Below are 23,063 nucleotides of genomic sequence, written 5' to 3'. Positions count from 1 at the left end.
CAGCTAAAGACATGCCAATCTTACCTTTTCAACTATCATAACACTATTAGACTATTCAGCCCATAGAATCTGCTCTGCCATTTAATCATGGCTGATTTTTTTTCCCTCTCAACTTCACTTTCCTGTCTTCTCCCCTTTGGTTAATGGCTATATAAATAGATCATCTGAAATAAGCAAGCCTCTTCATTACCAATCCTTACTTTCCAGATTAAAATGGAAAAGTTAGATGGAAATGGAAAATATCTTAAGAGTATTCAAAGTCTTAAGATACTATAATCAAAATACCCCCTGGAACATTTTGCACAATAATAAAATGTCTACCACAAAGCAATGACTCTCCCCTTTAGTTGCACTTTGACCCAAAGCTGATCCAAAAAAAAATCAAGCAAAAACATTACATTTGCATCAAATAGATTGTAAAAAATTACCTTATTTTTCTTTACCCCACAAAATAGGGGAAGTTACAAAACTTCCACAATAATGATCTCTGAAGCACCCAAAAAGAAGAGATCACCATGTTATATTCCTGGCAGGACTGCCTTACAATAAAGCAGAACAAACCCTAAAAAAGGGCTAATGTTTATCTTTCTGTAAACACTTTTACAGTGAATAATACTACTTTAAAGTTTTTCAACAGAGTTTCAGGACCTGTATCCCTGCTGTCAAATTATAAATAGTACTGCACAAACAAATCTTTGTTCAAATTTATATTGTGTTACAATTCAATATTAAACCTTTTTTCCCATTTGTTTGACAATCAAAACCGAAGCTTTAACTTCAATAAAAGAACTAAAAACACTCATGGGATTCCCTGGCTTGAAAACCCAAATGTAAATTAGCCCACCAAGTTTGCTATGCGTTCCTACATTCGACCCAGAGAACTCGTCCTATCACTTTCCCCACAGACCAATGAAACAATCAAGCATCTAGGTCCTGCCTCCAATCAGTGACACCATGGTCTTTAATCCTGTGAATCAGATATGCCCTGTCAAATCCAAAGTCTGTTGTACTGGAATGCATTCCATCTCCTCTACAGCACTGCAATGGTGGCCCTAATTATGATAACATTTAAATGGATTGACAAAACGTGTCCAACAATGAGGACCTTGCACAAAGCAATTTTGATGATAAGTCTTTTCCGTTACCAGAAATTTAATTTGCAAGAAACAAAGCAATTCTCGTACAGGATGCATTTAAAATCAGAGACTTACAGGAACCTGGCAAATCTATGTAATCTGTTAAATACTGGAGTAGGCTCACCTGGCAAAAACAGTGATGTTGTACCAAAAACAAACATTCACAGGCCAACACACTGATATCTGTATCAGTATGATTCAACATTTAAAAAGAGTTCCAATTATTAGGACTTACTTTGCAACCCATGATCTTTTTCACCTCATCATCTGGAGTTGTAGGCGTTGTGGCAAGATCTGGATTGCTGTTGCTGATACTCTTTGAGCGAGACAGGTTTAGACTGGTTGGCCTGGTAGCGGCACGAGACAAAGTGGCATACTGAATGGGACCTGCATACGACGGACTGCTTGACCCTACAGTTGTATAAAATAGTAACAAGTAAGTGACAGACCAATCATTGCATTTGTCTAGTATATTGGTGAAAATTCAATGTAGAAAAAGTTCAGATTAACTTTACAAAATGTAATTCACCATAACTTCATCCATGGATGAGACTGAGTGCAAACGTATGTCAGTACTCCTATATACAGCAATGGAGAAGCACAATCATCCTTTGAATGAACTGTTCAATGCAAGCCAGACTTGACCTCATTGACAGAGTTAAAATATTGTAATACAGAAGTAAGGACATGAATATCTGAAATACTCACCATCCATGGAGGTAAAAAACAGAGTGCTTCAGGTCAATTACTTTTTATAGATAGATAGGTAGATACTTTATTGGTCCCAAATGAAATTACAGTGTCACAGCAGCATTACAAGTGCACAGACATATACATATTAAAAAAGTAGTAAGACAGGATAAAAAATAAGTTATCTCAAACAGTCCAACAGGATGGGAGGGGGTCATCACTTCCCTGGCTATAGGTTGACTCATTATAGAGCCTCATGGCTGAGGGTAAGAATAATCTCATACAGCACTCTTTGGAGCAGTGCAGTTGTCTTAGTCTATTACTAAAAGTGCTCCTCTGTTCAGCCATGATGGCATGCAGAGGGTGAGAAAAATTGTCCAGAATTATCTGTAGGGTCCATTGTTCTACCACAGCCCGGAGGTATGTCCAGCTTGACTCCTATGACAGAGCCAGCCTTTCTAATCAGTTTATTGAGCCTGCTGGCATCACCCACGTTGATGCCATTGCCCCAGCACACCACCACATAGAAGATCGTACTGGTGACAACAGACTGATAGAACATGTGAGGGAGAGGCCTGTGTACTCCAAAGGACCTCAGTTTCCTCAGAAAGTAGAGGTGACTCTGGGTTTTCTTCCTAAAGTCCATCACCATCTCCTTTGTCTTACTGATGTTGAGGTGCAGATGATTCAGCTTGCACTTTTTGACAAAGTTCTCCACCAGGACCCTGTATTCATCCTCCCATTCTCCCTTTTTACACTCAACTACTGCTGAGTCATCAGCGAATTTCTGCAAATGACATGACTCAGTGTTGTACCTAAAGACCAAGGTCAACAGGAAGGGACCCAATACACAGCTCTGTGAGGTCCCAGTGCTGGTTATAACCATGTGTGACACACAGCTCTGAAGCCACTCAAACTGTGGTCTGGTAGTCAGGCTGTCCATTATCCAGGATAAAATGGAAGTGCCAACCTGAATTAAATAGAGCTTTTCCTCCCAGCAATGAGGGCTGTATGATATTGAAGGCACCTGAGGAATTAAAAAAACATGATCCTCACAGTGCTGCCCTGCTTATCCAAATGGGAGTAGCCTCTGTTCACTAGATAGACGACAGCATTGTCGTTTCCAATGTGCTCCTGGCAAACTGCAGGGGATCATCAGTCTTTCTATAGGTGCTACCTGCCTGTTAGATTGCTCCAGATTTTTTTTCTGATTTGCTGCATCTACAGCATTTTTTAGACCATAAGACATAAAATCAGAATCCTTTATGAGGACACATACAGGGAATTTGATGTCAGTTTCCCTGAGCTCTCTCTGTACAGAATTAAAAGCAAACAAAAACAATAGCGCAAATAATCATAAACTATATACAATGAGGTCCACCTCATTGAATGTACAGGTGGACGATTTATAATAGACTAAAATTCAAGTGTTCATAAGACTGATGGCATACGGAAAGAAACTGTTCTTGTACCTATTTGTCCTGGCATACAGTGATCTAAAGCGCCTACCAGAAGAAAGGATTGGAACAGGTAATGTCCAGGGTGTGATGGGTCTACAATAATGTTGCTTGCTCACTTCCTGACTCCAGATGCATACAAGTCCTGGATCGAGGGCAGCTTCACACCAGTAATCCTTTCCGCAGCCCTGACGGTTCTTTGGAGTCTATTCTTGTATTGTTTAGTAGCTGACCCAAACCAGACAGTGATGGATGAACAGAGAACAGACTGGATTATTCCTGAATAGAATTGAATCAGCAGCTCCTGAGGCAGGTTGTACTTCTTGAGTTGATGTAGAAAGTACAACCACTGCTGAGCCTTTTTGATAAGAGTGTCCATGTTGGGTGTCCACTTCAGGTCCTGGGAGATTGTGACACCCAGAAATCAGAAGGTCTCCACAGCAGACACAACACTGTTGGGTATAGTGAGTGGGGGGAGTACTGGGGGGACTCCTCCTGAAGTCCACTGTCATCTCCACAGTCTTGAGCGTATTTAGTTCCAGATTGTTCTGACCACACCAGAGGGCCAGCCGTTCCACCTTCTGTCTGTATGCAGACTCGTCACCGTCTCGGATAAGGCCAATGACAGTTGTGTCATCTGCAAACTTCAGGAGTTTAACAGATGGATCCTGTGAGGTGCAGTCATTAGTGTAAAGGGAGAAGAGCAGTGGGGAGAGCACACATCCCTGGGGACACCGGTACTGATTGTCCGGGTGCTAGAGATTATGCTCCCCAGCCTCACTTGCTGCACCCTGTTAGTCAGGAAGCTTGTGATCTACTGACAGATGGCGGGGTGATGGTGTTAAACGCCGAGCTGAAGTCAACAAACAGGACCCTCACAGAAGTTCCTGGGTTGTCGGGGTGTTGTAGAATGTAATGCAGTTCCATGTTGACTGCATCATCCACTGACCTATTTGCCCGATAAGCAAACTGCAGGAGGTCCAGCAGGGGGCCTATGATGTCCTTCAGGTGAGCTGACACTAGTCTCTCAAAGGACTTCATGACCACAGATGTAAAAGCAACAGGCCTGTAGTCATTTAGTCCCTTGATAGTGGGTTTCTTAGGGACTGGAATGATAATGGAGCGCTTGAAGCAATGAGGGACTTCACACAGCTCCAGTAATCTATTGAAGGTCCGTGTGTAGATGGGGGCCAGCTGATCAGCGCAGGTCTTCAGGCAGGAGGGCGACACACCGTCTGGGCCTGGCGCTTTCCTGGTCTTCTGCCTCCAGAACAGCTGACTCACCTCCCTCTCACAGATCCTAAGTGCAGGTACAAGGGAGTTGAAGTGAAGGGGGCTAGGGGGAACAGTATTTGTAATGTGGGGTGAGAAAGCGGATACTAAGATGTCAGGGTGATGGATGATGGGGGTTGCAGGTAGGTCTGTGTTTTGGCTGGGGGGAATGAAGGTGTTGAATCTACAATAAAACTTGTTCAGATCATCAGCCAGTTGATGGCTCTCCACAACCTGAGGGAATGGTTTCTTGTAGTTGGTGATCTCTTGGAGCCCCTTCCACACTGACACTGGGTCATTGTCTGAAAACCTGTTTTGCAGTTTTCCAATGTAGCGCTTCTTTGTTGCCTTAATCTCCCTTGTCAATGTGTTCCTGGCTCGTTTGTACAGAATCCTGTCCCCTCTTCTGTACGCCTCCTCCTTCTCCCGACGAAGCTGCCTGAGTTGTGATGTGAACCAGGGCTTGTTGTTATTGAATGTGCAGAAGGTTTTTGTTGGAATGCACATGTCTTCACAAAAACTGATGTATGAGGTCACGGTGTCAGACAGATCATGAAGATCTGTAGCTGCAGCCTCAAAGACACTCCAATCCGTGTAGTCGAAACAGGCGTGAAGTTCCAGCTTTGACTCGTTGGTCCATCTCCTGACTGTCCTGACAACAGGCTTAACCAATCGTAGTTTCTGCCTGTATGCCAGGAGAAGGTGAACCAGGCAGTGGTCGGAGAGACCCAAGGCTGCCCGTGTAACAGAGCTATATGCATCCTTTATTGTTGTGTAGCAGTGGTCCAGTATGTTAGTGTCTCTGGTGGGACACTTAATACGTTGTCTAAATTTTGGCAATTCGTGGCCGAGGTTTGCCCTGTTAAAATCACCAAGAACAATGAGAAAGGAGTCTGGATGTTTATTCTCTACTTCAGTTATCTGGTCAGCCAGGTGTTGTAGCACGTCCCTGATGCAGGCCTGAGGTGGAATGTAGACGCTGACCAGAATAAATAGGAGCAGAACTAGACTGTTCAGCCCATCAAATCTTCTCTGCCATTCCATCATGGCTGATTTATTATCCTCTCAACCCTATTCTCCTGCCTTCTCCTCATAACCTTTGATGCCCTTACTAATCAAGAACCTATCAATCTCTGGTTTAAATATACTCAAAACTTGGCCTCCAGACATCAGTAGCAATGAATTCCACAGATTCACCACCTCCGGCTACAAAAATTTCTTCTCGTCTCTGTTCTAAAGGAACATCCTTCTACTCTGTGGCTATGCCCTCCGGTCCTAGAGTCCCTCACTATAGGAAGCATCCACTCCATGTCCACTCTATTTGGGCCTTTCTCAATATTCAATGTGTTTCAATGAAGACACCCCCCCACCCCCCCATTTTCCTAAATTCCAAGCAGTCCTAGCTCGGAGCCGTCAAATGCTCCTCATATGTTAATTCTTTCATTCCCAGGATCATTCTTGTGAACTGCCTCTGAACTCTTTCGAATGCTAATACATCTCTCCTTAGATAGAGATTCATATTTTACCAACTACCTTCAACTCCAGAATATAGGTGTGGAGCCTATCCCAATTCTCCAAATCAAACAGAAACAAAAGACTTGCAGTTTCCAAACATCTTCTGGAAACCCCTCAAACAATTTCCCCAAACCATTTCAGAGCAATTAGACATAGGTTAAAAAAAAGGGCTTTCTAATTTCCCATAACTTTAAAGATAAAGATTGGCTTAAAGATTTATTTGTCATGTGCACCTTGAAAATCAAATCATGCAGTGAAATGTGTCTTTTGTGTCATTGAGGATTGTGCTGGGAGCAGCCCACAAGTGTCGCCACACTTCAGGTGCTAACATAGAATACCTACAATTTACCAATCCTAACCATATATTGAATGTGTGAGGAAACAGGAGCACCCCAAGGAAACCCACACAGTCATGGGGGGAAATTACAAACTCCTTGCAGGTAGTGGCGGGAATTGAACCACAAATAGTGCTTGCTAACACTATTGTGACAAACTTCACAAATGCAAGTATTATCTATTAAAGACTGCTGATTTACTGAGATATCAGAGTAAAGTATTGATTTTTACACAAATGACTGAATTTTGGAACTTCTTAGTGGAAAAGCAGTTGAGTAGCACATAGATACTGGCCCAAGGAATTAAATCAAAACAATTGTTGCCAACCTGGCAAGATACCAAAAAATAAATTGTAATACAGTGACACACACAAAATGCTGGAGGAACTCAGTAGGCCAAGGAACATCTATGGAAAAGAGTACAGTCGATGTTTCCGGCCGAGGAATGGAGGAAAAAGTCCTTGTGTCCTCTTCTACCAGACTTTGCCTTCTCCAGCCCCGTATCTCTTTCACCAATCAACTACCCAGCTCTCTACTTCATCCCTCCCCCTTCATGTTTCACCTTGTGTTTCTCTCTCCTCTCCCCCTCCCACCTTTTGAATCAACTCCTCAGCATTTTTTCTCCAGTCCTGCCAAAGGGTCTCGGCCCAAAATGTCGATTGTACTCTTTCCCATAGATGTTGCCTGGTCTACTGAATTCCTCCAGCACTCTGTGTGTGTTGCTTGGATTTCCAGCATCTGCATATTTTCTCTTGTTTGTGATTGGAGTAATACAGTGAAGACTATATTGGCAAAGAGCATCCATTTAGGATACTGTAGGTAACAATAAGGTGGAATTAATCTGCATTGGTAGGATTGGATGAGGAAACAAATAGTGGCCAGAAAAAAAAATCTCTGACCAACCTTGGATTAAACAAAAAAGTTTGGCAGCCTGACACCTCTGGCGATACACCATAACTACCATAATCGGTCAGAGTACCTATCCAGATTACATCAGTCTGGATTGTGCATTCATCAGCTGAAGTGTAATGGAATACTGGAGTGTTGAAAGAAGTGCCTCTTAAAATAAGGTCTGGTCTTCCTGTTTAATAAAACAGTTGAAGCAGACCTTGCTCTTAACTTTGCAGAGCTTGATGTGTTTTTCCATCCCAACTTACTTTCAAGGAGAAAGACAGCAAACTATAAAAAAAAAATCACATAGCTATAGTAACACTTTATTCAATATGCTATGATAACTATAAACTTCAATTCGCAGATATCCAAAGCAGGATGTTTCTACAATGTGACCAGTGAATAATGACAGATGTCCAAGAGTAGTTGAAGGCTCCACAATCTGACAAAAATTGAGATGATGACACAAATCACAGAAATGCTGTAGCTATGTTGCTGACAGATAAAACTACTGTCTTGAATGCAAGGAGTGCATTTATTTGGCTGAAGACTGACAGATAACACTTTTGTCAACTGGCATTGAGCTGTGAAACACCTCTATTTACGGAATAAAAACTAGAACATTGTGTAACTTGCTGGTGAATCATCATGTGCTGAAGCTACCAGCAAAAGGTAACTTTTTATGTAACTGAATTGCAAGAAAAGGATTAATAGCCATCTTTTAGAGACTGAGTGTTCTTTAAGAAGATTAAAATGGTTGAATGTGGATCATTTGGGCACTCAAGAAAAGGGATCCTGAGCATGGAAGTCCGAGTAAATTTATCAAAGTAGGTATGCCACAATGAGATTCATTTTCTTGTGGGCATTCACAATAGATACAAATAAATAAATAGAATCAATAGAAAAACTACACACCAACAAAAATAGAAAACACTAATTTGCAAAAGACAAACTGCAAGTACAAAAAAAAATCAAATAATAATTACTAAATTAATAATACTGAGAACACAAATTGTAGAGTCCTCGAAATTGAGTCCATTGACTGTGGAATCAGTTCAGAGATGAGGTGAGTGAAGTTATCCTTTGGTTCAGGAACCTGATGGTTGTAGGGTAATAACTGATAGCAATCCGAGTGGTGTGAGACCCAAGGCTCCAGTACCTCCTTCCTGGTGGCAGCAGCTATAAGAGAGCATGGCCTGGATGGCGGGGGGGTCCTTGATGGATGCTGCTTTCTTGCGGCAGCGCTACTTGCAGATGTGCTCAGTGGAAGGGAGGGCTTTTCCTGTGATGGACTGAGCTCTATCTTTGTAGGCTATTAGTATTGTTTGTAGTTAACTTTTGTTATAGCACAGTAGGTTTGCTGCTTAATCCAACCTTTAGTAAAGCTCTTCACTGCTAGCTTGCATTGCAAGTTAAATTTGTCTAGGTAAAAGTTATAACCAGTGTAAATGACATTTAAATTGATCAAATAGTCGTATACAAGAGTTAAGGACTCACTCTTACTAGTTAATGTTTTCGTGTTTCCTTTCTGATATTATATTCTGGTATTAGTTGAAGAAAACAAATATTGAGCAGATAGTTTCACTAACAAGCACAGGATAAACAGTGATCTAAAATACCACAAATGTTTAACAAACCCTCGGCATTGCACCACATTTTCAAACTAATATAATTACAGATGTAACAACAGCAAAAAAAAATCATATGTTAAATGTGTTGAACTGGTCTCAGCTCCTATTGACAGCAATATGTGAACAAAGCAGCAATAGCTGAATATAATTTAGGATCTATGAACCAGTTAGAGAAAGAAAATTTGGATTGACTCTCTGACCCTGTCTTGATGCCAGACAGGGTGGTTTTGAGTATCTCAGAAACAGCTGAGTTCCTGGGATTTTCATATACAACAGTCTCTAGTTAAGGGTTTATATCCAATGAGCGGCAATTCTGTGGGTAAAACTGTATTATTAATGAGAAAGGTCAGAGCAGAATGCCCAGACTGTTTCAAGCTGACAGGAAGGCAATAGTAACTCAGATAATCACATGGTACAAGTGGTGTACCGAAGAACCTCTCTGAATGTACACCACGTTGAACTTTAGCAGCAAAAGACAACAAACATACTACACTTAGGAGTAACATAATAAAGTGGCCACTGAGTGTATGCCTTGCTGAGACAAGGTTTGTCCAAATTCCTCTTCAACACTGTAATTGTATGTGATACCACCACCTCACCAGGTAGTGTATTCTCGATATCAATAACTTTCTATGTAAAAAAAACTTATCCCTTAGATCCCCACTAAAATTCAAGTTTAATTGGAATATATAGTTGAGTCTTCATCTCAAAGTCAAGCAGCCTTTCTGATTGTTAAATTTCTGTTATAAATTCCTAGCCCATATTTAATAATAGGTTATTTAAAGAGCTTTACATTAAGTTTCACCTGGGCTAAATACAGCATTCAAATTTATACATACCAGGGACCTGAGGACAGTGGTCAGTGTCTGGAAGGTGAAACATATAGTATATATAGGATGCCAGCAGGTTGTTGTGTCCATGTTGGTCCAGATTTCCTTCCAGGTTTTTGTGGATCTGACTGACAAGCTGAGCCATTGCTTCAAAAGCAGCTCGACCCAGATTGACTGAAATACAAAAATTCAGAGATTTTATCCTTATTGTGGTTTCTTGTGAATGAGATTAAGTTTTCAGAGTCATAGAATTATGGAACACTACAGCACAGAAAAAGTGCCTCTGGCCCATCTAGGCCATGGTGAACTATTATTCTGCCTTGTCCCATCAACCCGCAACTGGGCCTCTATACCCCCTTCTAATTATGCATCTATCCAAATCTCTTAAATATTGAAACTGAACCCACATCCACCATTTCCGCTGGCAGCTCATTCCACAGTCTCACCACTGAGTGAAAAAGTTCCCTCTTAGGTCCCCCTTAAACATTTCACCCTTCACCACCTCTAGATCTAGTATTTTGTAACAACAGGGCAAAGTATTAATATGCCAATTTAAGATTCCCCTGCCCTGACTTTTACAGACATCTTATTAACATGCTTGCTTTAAAAATACTCAAGATGGTGCATTGATATCCCTCAAGTGACAAACTATGTTACAAGACTGGAGTACACAAAAAACAATCATAAAAAAAGAACATGGTACTGCAAGTAGTGGTATCAAAAGTTCCATCATTCAGGTAGATTTAGGGTTCTGCAGCACAGTTCAAGAGCCTGATGGTTGCAGGAAAGAAGCTAGGATTCTGAACCTAGTGGTGAGGGACTTTAGGCTTTTGTATCTCCTGCCCAATGGTAACAGCCAGCAAGGGTTGAAAGAACAAGAGCCATTCCCTTGAGAATTTCCACAAAGAAAATTCCTTAGTTGAAAAAATATAGTAAAAATATGACCTCTGATCATCTCCTCCATTTATAACTATTTTCCAGAAATGCAAATGAAACAATCAACAATCAATTCTCATCTGCTACCAATTGCTATTGCATTCCTAAAAGTCATTTTGCATCAGTACTTAAATGGCAAAATACTTGAAAGAATAAATAGAGAGCAGCAATGGTTTGCTTTAAATAGTAGCAATGAACAATCTACTCGAAGAAATTAGGGGTCAAGCAACATCTGTTGTGGGAAAAGACTACCAACATTTTGGGTCGTAACTGTGCATGAGGGCTCCAGCATCTGCAGTCCTTTGTATTATCTGCTTTAGGTAACACATAGCTTCAGTGAATTTGGAGAGAAAGCCTGTTCATACCTATTTGCCCACTGATAACTGGAGGTCGCACAATTAGGAGGATGAGTTTGTTGAGGACATGATGGACAAATCGAAGAAGTGGCTCCATCTTTGCTGACCGCAGGTTATTTATACTGGCTTTCAGTTCTGCCTCCACATTGTTTTCTGTGATGATCACGTCCTTCAGCCGAAAAGGGAATGAATATTCTTCTAGTACGTGCACTAGAGTGAAAAACTTATCCAGAAATTGGTCCTAAGGATTAAAAGCAGAACTAGCGATTAATCAAGAAGTGTGAACATATCTCCAAATGACTACCCATTCACACCAAGTCAGTTTGTCCTTTTATTCCAAATTCACAGCAATTTTCTTTCAATCATAAAGACCTTTTGATTCAAAGCAACACACAAAAAATGCTGGAGGAACTCAGCAGTCAGGCAGCATCAATGAAGAGGAATAAACAGTCGACATTTCAGGCTGAGACCTTCATCGTGCTAGGAAAAGGGGGAAGAAGCCAGAATGTAGTGGTGGGGGAGTGGAAAGTAGTGCAAGCTATCAAGTCTTAGGGTGAGACCAGGTGCGGGAGAAGGTGGGTAGGTGGGGAAGAGGGGATGAAGTGAGAAGTTGGGAGGTGAGAGGTGTGGGAGGTTAAGGGCTAAAGAGGGAGGAAGCTGATAAGAAAGGAATGGATTGTGAGAGAAAGAGGAGGAGGAGTAGGTGATATACAGGTGAGAAAAAGGGGCAAGAGGACAGTCAGAATGGGGAATGGAAAACAAGAGAAAGGGGAGGGGGAAGAAATTACCAGAAGTTAGAGAAATTGATGTTCATGCCGTCAGGTTGGAAGCTAGCCAGACAGAATATGACATGTTTCACCTCCAACATGAGAATGGCGTCATCTTGGCAGTAGAGGAGACCGTCGGCTAATAGAACCATAGAACACCACAGCACAGTACAGGACCTTCAGCCCTCCATGTTGTGCTGACCCATATAATCCTTAAAAAAACTACTAAACCCACACTACCCCATAACCCTCCATTTTTCTTTCATCCATGTGCCTGTCCAAGAGGCTCTTAAATACCCCTAATGTTTTAGCATCCACCACCATACCTGGCAAGTCATTCCAGGCACTCACAACCCTCTGTGTAAAAAACTTACCCCTGATATCTCCCCTAAACTTCCCTCCCTTCATTTTGTACATAAGCCCTCTGGTGTTTGCTATCGGTGCCCTGGGAAACAGGTACTGACTATTCACACTATGTATGCCTTTCATAATCTTGTAGACCTCTATCAAGTTCCTTCTCATTCTTCTACACTCCAAAGAGAAAAGTCCCAGCTCTGCTAACCTTGCTTCATATGACTTGTTCTCCAATCCAGGCAACATCCTGGTAAATCACCTCTGCACCCCCTTCATAGCTTCCACATCCTTCCTATAATGAGGTGACCAGAATTGAACACAATACTCTAGGTGCGGTATCACCAGAGATTTGTAGAGTTGCAACATGACCTCTCTACTCTTGAACTCAATCTCCTTGTTAATGAAGCCTAGCATCCCATTGGCCTTCTTAACTGCCCTATCAACCTGTGCAGCGACCTTCAGGAATGTAGGGATTTGAACCCCAGAGTCCCTTTGTTCATCCACACTCTTAACTGACCATTAATCCTGTCTCAGTCTTCTGGTTTGTCCTTCCAAAGTGCATCACCTCACATTTGTCCAGATTGAACTCCATCTGCCATTTTTTTGCCCAACTCTGCAGCCTGTCTATATCCTCTTGTAACCTTCGACCACCTATAGCTCCATCCATAACTCCTCCAATGTTCGTGTCATCTGCAAACTTACTCACCCATCCTTCCGCCTCTACATCCAGGTCATTTATAAAAATCACAAATAGGGGTCCCAGGACAGGTCCCTGCGGCACTCCACTAGTCACCGACCTCCAGGCAGAATACTTTCCTTCCACAACTACCCTTTGCTTTCTTCCTTTAAGCCAATTTTTTATCCAAACAGCCAAGGTTCCACTTATCCCATGCCTCATGACTTTCTGGATGAGTCTCTCATGAGGAACCTTGTCAAATGCTTTGCTGAAGTCCAGGTAGACCACATCCACTGCACTACCCTCATCAATTTCTTTCGTTACCTCTTCAAAAATCTCAATCAAAAAACTAATGTATTGGAATGGGAATAGAAAGGAGAACTAAAAAGGGTGGCCACCAAGAAAGGCTGCCTTTTGTGCTGAACAGAGCTAAGATGTTCGATAAATCAGTTTCCAAACTACATTGGGTTTCACCGATGTAGAGGAAGCTTCATTGGGAGTACTAGATGACTTCAAGGCCAACTAGAGATAGATAATTGATACTCATGAGTGTGAAAAGAAACCTATAAAATATAGGAAGACTGAGCCCTTTGCAAACAGCATTAGAGAGAACGCCAGAGTTCCAATTCACATTCATTTATACAAAGGCATGCTGTTGAGTATAAATTCAGAATAATTCTAGATTCTTGTACATTTCCCTTATTTATAAGAATGACGCAGCTCAGAAGCAACTCATTAGGTTTATATATTTTATTTATTTAGATATACAGCATGCACTAAGCCCTTTGAACCACGCCCAGCAACCCCACCTAATCACAGGACTATTTTCAAAGACCAATTAACCTACCCAGTATGTCTTTAGACTGTGGGAGGAAACTGGAGCACCCAGGGAGAACCAACTATAGGATGGTACCGGAATTGAACTTCAAACTCTGGAACATACCAAGCTGTAACAGCATCTCACTAACCTTATTAATTCCCCTAACAAGGTTTTCCAGGTGCTTATTCAATTTCCTTTCAAGAAGATATACTGAAAAAGTTTTAACTATCATTTCACCAATAAACAAACACAAGAGATCCTGCAGATTTGGGAAATCCACAGCAACACACACAAAATGCTGGAGGAACAAAGCATGTCACCAGCATTTACGGAAATCAGTAAATAGTCACTCTTTTAGGATAAGGCCCTTCATCAGGACTGGAAAGGAAGGGGGAAGATGTCAGAATAAGATGGTGGGAGGAAGGAAGGAAAGGATGACAAGCTTGAAGATGATAGGTGGAGTCAGGTGTTTGGGGAGCAGGGAATGAAGATCTACTTCAGCAATACATTAACAGACTGTAACGAATTACTAATGTTTTTGTAATTATCCCTGGTAGAACTAGTTACCTATATTTTGATTCCCTACCTTTTGGAATGAAGTTCAAAGTAAATTTATTGTCAAAGTCCAAATATTTCACTATATACTACCTTGAGATTTATTTTCTGGCAGGCATTCACAGTGGATGCAATAGAATCAGTGAAAAACTACAAACCTCCAATGTTCAAAAGAAGGCAATCTGTGCAAATACAACAAAATAGATAGATAGATAAATAAATAACTAAACAACCAAACAACACTGAGAACATGAGTTGTAGAGTCCTTGAAAGTGAGTCCATAGGTTGTGTTCAGCGATCAGTTCACAGCTGAGATGAGTGAAGTTATCTACTCTGGTTCAGAAGCCTGATGGCTGTAGGATAATAACTGTTACTGAACCTGGTGGTGTGGATCCAAGGTTCCTGTATCTCCTTCCCAAAGGCAGCAGTGATAAGAGAACATGGCCTGTTTAGTAGGCCATCCAGGTTCATGGTGATGGATGCTGCCACCACATTGGCAGTTTGGCAATCTGCTGGTACCTCTCCAAAATTAAACAAATTTTAGAATATTATAACTAATACAGTCGCCATTTCTGTAGCCACATCTATCATCTCCAGGGTCTTCTCAGCCTTTAGCACTGCCAGTTTGGCTAGTACTACTTCTCTATATTGGTACTTCAGTTAACCCCTGTTATTTTTCTCATTGTTATTGAGTAAGTCTTGTTGGAATACGTATGTATGGATGAGACAACTAAAATCTACATAAATGCCCAAGTAATTTGTTGGCACTGAGGAATTTGTATTTTGTTCTTGGAAACATTTACCACATTTTAAAATGAACCTCAAAAAAAAAAGGAGCCGAAATTATCCCAAGAAGCAGATTGTATCTCTCCATTCAGTCCAGCGTTTAGGTTTCTGGGATGTTTGCACACTCAACCCAAATATTTGGAGAGGAGATTATTCTGAGTTTGCTATGTTACAAGATTCAGCTGGAAGTTCAGGGGTGACGGAAGCTCTAAAGCTATACTGACTCTGAGTGGTCTGCATGAATTATACACTCCTATAGTACAAAGATTGTAATCTTCGTTTAAAGTCCTTTATGATTGGACTGCCTTAAAAGTCTTCAATAAAAATGTTGTAAAGAGAGGATCGGAGCTTGAGAAGTTATCCTACCATTCTCCTCAAATTTACAACTGCCTGCATTTGCAAATTCTCAAGTCAGTTTTTTTAGTGAAAATTCCTGAGTAAAATGTTTCTTCTGAATGGGAGCCAAGTTTTGACAGAGTGGTTTGAGAACTCTCAGAGTGCAGGTTCAGCTAAGCAAAATGCATGTACCTGGGAATGGACTGATGACACGGCCAATATTTCCACATTAAACACTCCTTTGTGGTTGTCGACCCACTTCATTCCTGGCAGTTGGACCTTTGCAAACATGGATTAAGAGTAAAACTTTATATATAAATAAACACACACAAACATATATGTACCATCGTAAGAATACCTTCAGCAAAGGAGCTATCATGATACAAGACTATGGCCTATCACTAATAGCCTTGACAATCTGGGACATACTAATTGCTATTACCACCCACATTCCAGCAATAATTACTAACACTGAGTGGTAACTTTATTAGGTACCTCTTATACCTCATAAGGTGTCCACTAAATGTATGCTGTGGTCTTCTGTTGCTGCAGCCCTTCACTTCAAGGATCGACATGTCGTGCATTCGAAGATGATCTTCTGCAGACCACTGCTGCAACATGTGGTTATCAGTTACTGTCACTTTGAACCAACCCAGCCATTCTCTTCTGACTTCTCTCATTAATCCACGTTTGCCCACAGAACTGCCGCTCACTGAATCTTTTTTGTTTTTCGCACCATTCTCTGTAAAAACTCCTGACTGTTGCGCATTAATATCCCAGGAGATCAGCAGTTTCCAAGATACTCAAACCACCCCGTCTGTCACAAACAGTCATTCCATTGTTAGAGTCACTTAGATCACATTTCTTCCCCATTCTGATGCTTGGTCTGAACAACAACTGAACCTCTTCTCTTGACCACATCTGCATGCTGACCACATCTGAGTTGCTGCCATATTATTGGCTGATTGGGTATTTGCATTAAGGAGCAAATGCACAGGTGTACCTAATAAAGTGGCCACTGAGTGTACATATTTCACAATTCTCTGTAAATCAAACTCTCATGAGGACAATGTTCACTAGGAAGGAGCTATCTCAACAAGCAACTTCCTTTAAAACAAATCTGAGTGCATTTAAAGAATGGAATGCGCTTCCCTTCTACCACAACTGTTTGTCTTCCTCCCACTGAAAAAGAACAAAATGCCAATGTCAACTGGTGAAGTTATCGCTAAGCCTACAAGCAAGTTTTCTAATACAATGCAACATAAAGTCACCTGGTAGAAGAAGTAAAAATTTAAGAATGACAAAACAATTGATCAAGTTTAACAATCATTCACAAAAATATTTGTGTTTCATAAACAGCTTCTATAAGACTAATAACATGAAGGCAGTCTTTAAGAAAAATATGCACAGTTACAGAGTATAGCAGTGCTGTAAAACAGCAGATTTGGAAACAGAGATGCAAGTTTTAGAATGGTCACCTGTTAACCATTTGCAGTTTAATCATTTTATTTTACACACTGTTGGACAAGTTCCTAACTACAAAGTAAAACAATTTTAAGGATCAACAACACACACAAAACGCTGGACCTTCGGACCTTCGAAGGGTCTCGGCCCGAAATGTTGACAGTACTTCTCCTATAGATGCTGCCTGGCCTGCTGTGTTTCACCAGCATTTTGTGTGTGTTGTTGTTTGAATTTCCAGTATCTGCAGATTTCCTCGTGTTTGCAGTTTTAAGGATGCTTATTTCATTCCTTACTCAAGAGTTAATTGCCACAGACCACTGTAGAAACCAAGTAATTTAAAGCAGGGGTTGAAAGGTTCTTGATTAGTAAGGGCGTTAAAGGTTATGGGGAGAAGGGGTTGAAAGGGATAATAAATCAGCCATGATGGAATGGTGGAGCAGGTTCAATGGGCTGAATGGCCTAATTCTGCTACTATGTCTTATGGTCTAAGAATTGAAAATTCAATTTTATTTCTTCCATCCCAATACTATGAACTTAATTTCATTTTAAAGCTGTAGGTTCAAAACATGTTAACCAAAATTGTGGTTTCATTAAAATTCCCTAATATGGTTTCATGCTAATTTTTATTGTGGACAAACAGCCAATTGCCAACCAAGATCTACAAGGCTGTGGACTGCTGAAGGTAACAAGGGGTGACCAGCTAAACCAGACAATAGTGATTAGATGACATCAAGCTTACATTTAAAGACACAGATGTATAGGAGGAATGGTAGACTGAGATTGGGAGAGTTTGAGAAGAAAAGTAAGAGTCAGTGCAAAAAGTTATTATTTTGATACAAAGTGCAGTATGAGGAGAAAGCAGTTAAACTACCCAGAGAGATGAAGTATTGAAGCATTTAATCATACTTACATCAGGAGTAAGGACTGAGTAACTGGGAGGTGGCCTGTCCACTGACACTGGAAGGCTGAAAGGTCCTGTTCGAAGGCGGCCATGTTGCATCAGAGGGATCCACTAAATAAGCGAGTTACAGAGTTTGAAATTAGAGCATACCAATAACAACAGCACGGGGCATCTACTCTTCAGTTCGAGTTTTCTTGCGGCACCATTGCAAACAAATTATGAGCAACATTGGGACAAATAGCAGGGCTAAACGAACTTGTCTGAAATCCACAATAACACAATAATTTAAATGTATTTCTTCCCTCACAGGTGTTAGGAAAAATTAGCCCTTGCTTCAATGAGAACTGACAAATAAATCAGTTCCCCATTTACAATAACAGTGTAGAGTTAATACGTGCTTTCTTGAAGTCAGGTTTTGGATTGAGGTGTAAAATTAGTTACTTTTCTTGCAGTTGGACTTTTTTATGCTTGTAATTGTTATATGCACGTAATTGCTCTGTGAGTTTTCCAGTTGTTACAGATGCCTCTGTATTCTTCTGAAGACTCCTTGGTTTCACTGGCAGATGTCATGCTACTTGAACCTAGGTATCTCATTGGTGAACTGTGACCAACGGAATTTCTGTTACCTCTAGTCTGGCATGAGAAGACTATACCACTTCTTTAGTCTGCTGATCTTTTGTTTGTCTCTGGCCATGTTTCTCCCCTATCCATCTTTGTTTTTGCAAAATTTAAGAAAATAATCAAAAGCAACAAGCTTTATGCCTCATTCTTGACTTGTGAAGACCATTTGCATCACCGAGCATCAGCATCCAACACAAGTAAATTCCCAGGTCTAACGTAGTTGGTCATCTCATTGCCACAAATGGGAACATGTTTATTCTCACAGTGATTTAAGTAGCAAGTAATGAAGATTCCAAGCTAACAGCTGCTGAAAAACAGGTACTTTTCTCCGAATACCCAAACAAAACCTTTTTTAACATGGAACTGTGAACACACAGCAGGGAATAAGTTCTTGAATCAGAACATATTGCTCATCTACTTGATTTCCCTTCTGAGTGACAATAACAGGTACAAGAGTACAGTTCAGAATAATTGATGACAAACAGCTTGGCTTGTCAACTGCCATCTCTTGTAATTATTCATTATAGTTAAATTGCAACCTGAAATAAGACCCCCCTCTTGCTTAGTTTATCAGGATCTATCTGTACTTGATGTGCATCTTTCAATCCATCCACTGATGCATGCAGGGCAAAGTTGTGAGGAAGTTTTATTTTAAACAAAAGTGCTAAAGTATCAGGCCATTGTGATGGCAACTGTTTATTAAATTTGTACAGCAAAACTCCAGTAATCCGTTATCCAATATCACATTTGCTCAATATCGGAAATCCCGATCTGGTGAAAGGGAGCAATGAAGCAAATGTATGCATCTGTCCAATCTGATGCTTCTTGAAAGCAACCATTCATAATCTGTGATTTTAACAATTCCAGTCCATTCCCCATGGACCCTGTTCCCACACTCCCAACCCATTTGCCAGGAATTCAATTTCCACATTCTCCATCCAGTCACTGGGGTCTCATCTGCACTTTTCCAGTCCATTTCCTGGGTTCCTGGTTCTCCACACTCCCAGTCTGTTCATTGGGGATCCAGTTCCCAGACTCCCAGTCCATTTGTTGGGGACCCAGTTCCCAGATTCCCCATCCAATCATAGTCATAGAAAACTATAATACAGAAACAGGCCCCTTGTCCCATCTATTCTGGACAAACCATTTAAACGATGGGAGCACACTGACCTGTACTAGGACCATAGCCCCCATACCTCTCCCATCATGAACTTATCCAAACTTCTCATGAACAGTGAAATCAAAACAGAATCAACAAATTCATTTGTAAGGTCAGTGATGTTGTGGGGGTGGAACTGGATTCTCTGACGGTGGCGTCTGAAAAGAGGATGCTGTCCAAGTTGCATGCCATCTTGGACAATGTCTCCCATCCACTCCATTATGTACTGGTTAGACACAGGAGTACATTCAGTCGTAGATTCATTCCATCGAGCATCATAGGAAGTCATTCCTGTCTGTGGCCATCAAACTTTACAACTCCTCCCTCGGAGTGTCAGACACCCTGAGCCAATAGGACTAATTTCCACTTGGCATAATTTACTTATTATTATTTAATTATTTATGGTTTTATTTTGCTATATTTCTACACTATTCTCGGTTGGTGCAGCTGTAACGAAACCCAATTTCCCTCAGGATCAATAAAGTATGTCTGTCTGTCTGTCTGTCAAAATCACATCCTCCACTTGCAGTGGCAGCTCATTCCACTTCATCACCACCCTGAGTGAAGTTTCCCCTCACATTCCCCTTAACCATTTCATCTTTTGCCCTTAACCCATAATCTCAAATTGATGTCTCCCCAACCTCAGTAGAAAAAGCCTACTTGCATTTACCTTATCTATGCACCTCATAAGTTTGTATACCTCTATTAAATCTCCCTTCAATATTCCATGATTTAGGAAGTATGTCTATTCAATCTTTCTTTACAACACACGAAGGTCTTCCAATCCCAGCCACATTCTTGTAAACTTTTTCTGTACTTGTTCAATCTTATTCACATCTTTCCTGTAGGTAGTCCAAAACTGCGTATCTTCCATATTAGGCCTCATCAACATTTTATACAACTTCAACATAACATCCCAACCCTTGTACTCAGTACTTTGATCTAGGAAGGCCAATGTGTCAAAAGCATTTTTTATAACCCTATTTACACGTGACACTACTTTCAATTAATTACGGACCTGTATTCCCAGATGCCTTTGTTCTATTGCTCACCATGTAAGTCCTACGCTGGTTGATCTTCTCAAAGTGCAACAACTCACACTTATCTGCATTAAATTCCATCTCTCATTTTTCAGCTCATTCAGATCTTGCTGCAAGCTTTGATAGTTTTTCTCGCCGTCCATTACACCCCCAATCTTGGTGTCATCCACAAATTTACTGATCCAGTTAACCACATTATCATCCAGCTCATTGATATAGATGACAAACAACAACTGAGGGCCTGGTTTCCGTACACCCTATCCAATGATACTCCTTATCCATTTGCCAGGGCTCAGATTCACACACTCCCTATCCAATCCTTCAGAATCTGCTTCTCATAAACACAAGAGATTCTGCAGATGCTGGAAATCTTAAGGAATACACAGAAAATGCCAGAGAAACACAGCAGGTCAGGAAGTATCTGTGTTGAGGAATAAACATTCAATGTTTCAGGCTGAAACCTTTCATCAGGAACTGCTTCTCATGCTCTCTTCTCACTCATGGTGGGGGGGGGGGGGTGCAATGGATCGTACAATTTTCCTTGTAAAAACCAGCATTGATAATGATATTGTATAGTTTGTTGAGACCACTGCTTTTTGACATGCATTATCATTACAAATAATTGATGGACCCATCTCTACAGTGTTATCATTTAACACCAAGTAAAAGCTTGATAAATGACATAAAATCCCAGTAGGTCCAAGACTATTTGGTTAGTGGAATGTATCAATATTCAGTGTTTTTGAAATGTGTCCCAAAGGAAGTTTACTTTGAAGATATTTCCAAAAAGTAAACAATTACAATCTACCAATTAAAATACTAAACACCACCCAATATTTAGTCAACATTAGAAACCTAACTAGGGCCTTAAGCATTATATCAGATTGAAAAACTCCCTTTGGAGTCCTGCCTTACATTTCATTGACCAATTTAATGTTTCCCAGTCACTTACTGTGTAGCCCACAGGAGTCTCCAGTGAATAACTGGGTTTCTGCTGGCAGCTGATGTGGTAGAAGGTGAAGAGCAGGTGATGATTGTCTGTCAAATTGGCTGGAATTTTCATTTTAATTTCCTCATAAAACTCAGGAGATCTGTAATAATCACATGTCAGTTTTTATCAGATACTCTGGTAAATGAGCACATCTACAAAGAGTACTACCACAAGAAAGCAGCATCCATCATCAAGGACCCCTACCATATAAGCCATGCTCTCTTCTAGGTGCTACTATCAGGAAGAAGGTACAGGAGCCTTAGGTCCCACACCACCAGGTTCAGAAACATTTATTATCATTCAACAATCTGGCTTCTGAACCGGTATGGGTAACTTCACTCAACGCAGCACGGAATTGATCATTAAACACAATCTATGGATTCACTTTCAGGGACTCTACAACTCATGTTCTTGGTATTATTTATTATTACTGCTTGTTTATTTTTGTGTTTACACAATTTATTAGTCTTTGTGTGTAGTTTTCATTGATTCTATTTATTTCTTTGTTCTACTGTGAATATCTACATGAAAATGAATCTCAGGGTAGTATACAGTGACATATACATATTTTGATAATAAAATTACTTTGAACTTTGAAAGACTATTTATGGTTTCATCACTCACTTTCACCCTCTTAGTTTGAAAAATGCCTTTTCATACCAGCTACTTCTTATGAAGGAGGCACATAAATCTTTTATTAAACAATGGGTGAATGCAATCATCTCTGTAATCAGAGCAACACTGCACTCACATAGTTAACTCACCGTCTGTTAAGCCAAAGAGATAAAACCATAAAGAATAGAAACAAGAGTAGGCATATAGCCCCTTGAACTTGATGCAAGATTCAATAAGATCATTGAGCTAGATATTTGCCTCTATCTCATGTTTGCTAAGCTAACTTTCTATACGGCCGCTGACATTTGAAAGGTCACAAACAGTTGCAAATAAACCTTTAGCTATATTGCTGTGCTTAACTTCTGGCTATAAATGGAAACCAGCCTTTAGTTCTTAAAATGTAAATGGAAAGCAGTTTGAAGTTAAAAAAAAGCACCCTTTGCAAATTACCTTGGTATTTTGAAAGCACGCTGTCTGTAAAAAAACATGACACCTGCTTTATTATTGCTCAAGAGTAGAGTATAAGACAATGAATTGTTTAATTTGGGTTGTTTCAAAGTTGCTTGTTCAAGGGAGCTTGCAGAACCAGATCGATAACATTATTTAGCAAAGCAATAATTGAAGTGTTTATAGTTGGAAGTTATATGCACTCAGAAGTTAGCTCTGCACCATTAATGATAGCTAGCCAAAATCTATGTCACCAAAAATGCTTTAAAGCCTTTTGTGTTAAAAGGATATATGAGGAAATATCACCTGCTTGTGAAGTCACTCAAGTGGGAGAAAGGGGGTACAAATGTAGGGAGCAGTTTAGCTTATTGGGAATGGGCTAAAGAGCATCAAGAAACAGGGAAGAACTAGAATCCATTCCTTGAGCTTTGGTGTTTGTCTGCATCTATGTCTTTTTAGTTTATAGGATTTGTACCTGCGTT

The 23,063-nt window shown here is 40.5% G+C and overlaps 1 protein-coding gene across 8 annotated transcripts in view; it reads right to left on the bottom strand.

The window, feature by feature from the left end:
* LOC132406362 (dedicator of cytokinesis protein 7-like) overlaps nucleotides 1–23,063 on the bottom strand; it is a 216,429-nt gene that overhangs the window by 91,681 nt on the left and 101,685 nt on the right. For all 8 annotated transcript variants that reach the window (XM_059991923.1, XM_059991924.1, XM_059991917.1 and 5 more), the window contains exons 17-22: nucleotides 21,481–21,619; nucleotides 17,718–17,819; nucleotides 15,536–15,622; nucleotides 11,059–11,290; nucleotides 9,767–9,931; nucleotides 1,372–1,547 (exon numbers count right to left, since the gene is read on the bottom strand). In XM_059991923.1, the coding sequence (XP_059847906.1) occupies nucleotides 1,372–1,547; nucleotides 9,767–9,931; nucleotides 11,059–11,290; nucleotides 15,536–15,622; nucleotides 17,718–17,819; nucleotides 21,481–21,619 (901 nt within the window). The remainder of the gene's footprint in view (nucleotides 1–1,371; nucleotides 1,548–9,766; nucleotides 9,932–11,058; nucleotides 11,291–15,535; nucleotides 15,623–17,717; nucleotides 17,820–21,480; nucleotides 21,620–23,063) is intronic.

Source organism: Hypanus sabinus, chromosome 16, assembly GCF_030144855.1.
Source record: "Hypanus sabinus isolate sHypSab1 chromosome 16, sHypSab1.hap1, whole genome shotgun sequence".
Taxonomy (NCBI): domain Eukaryota; kingdom Metazoa; phylum Chordata; class Chondrichthyes; order Myliobatiformes; family Dasyatidae; genus Hypanus; species Hypanus sabinus.
Note: the sequence above shows the minus strand (reverse complement) of the source record. Positions and strands in the feature narration are given on the sequence as shown.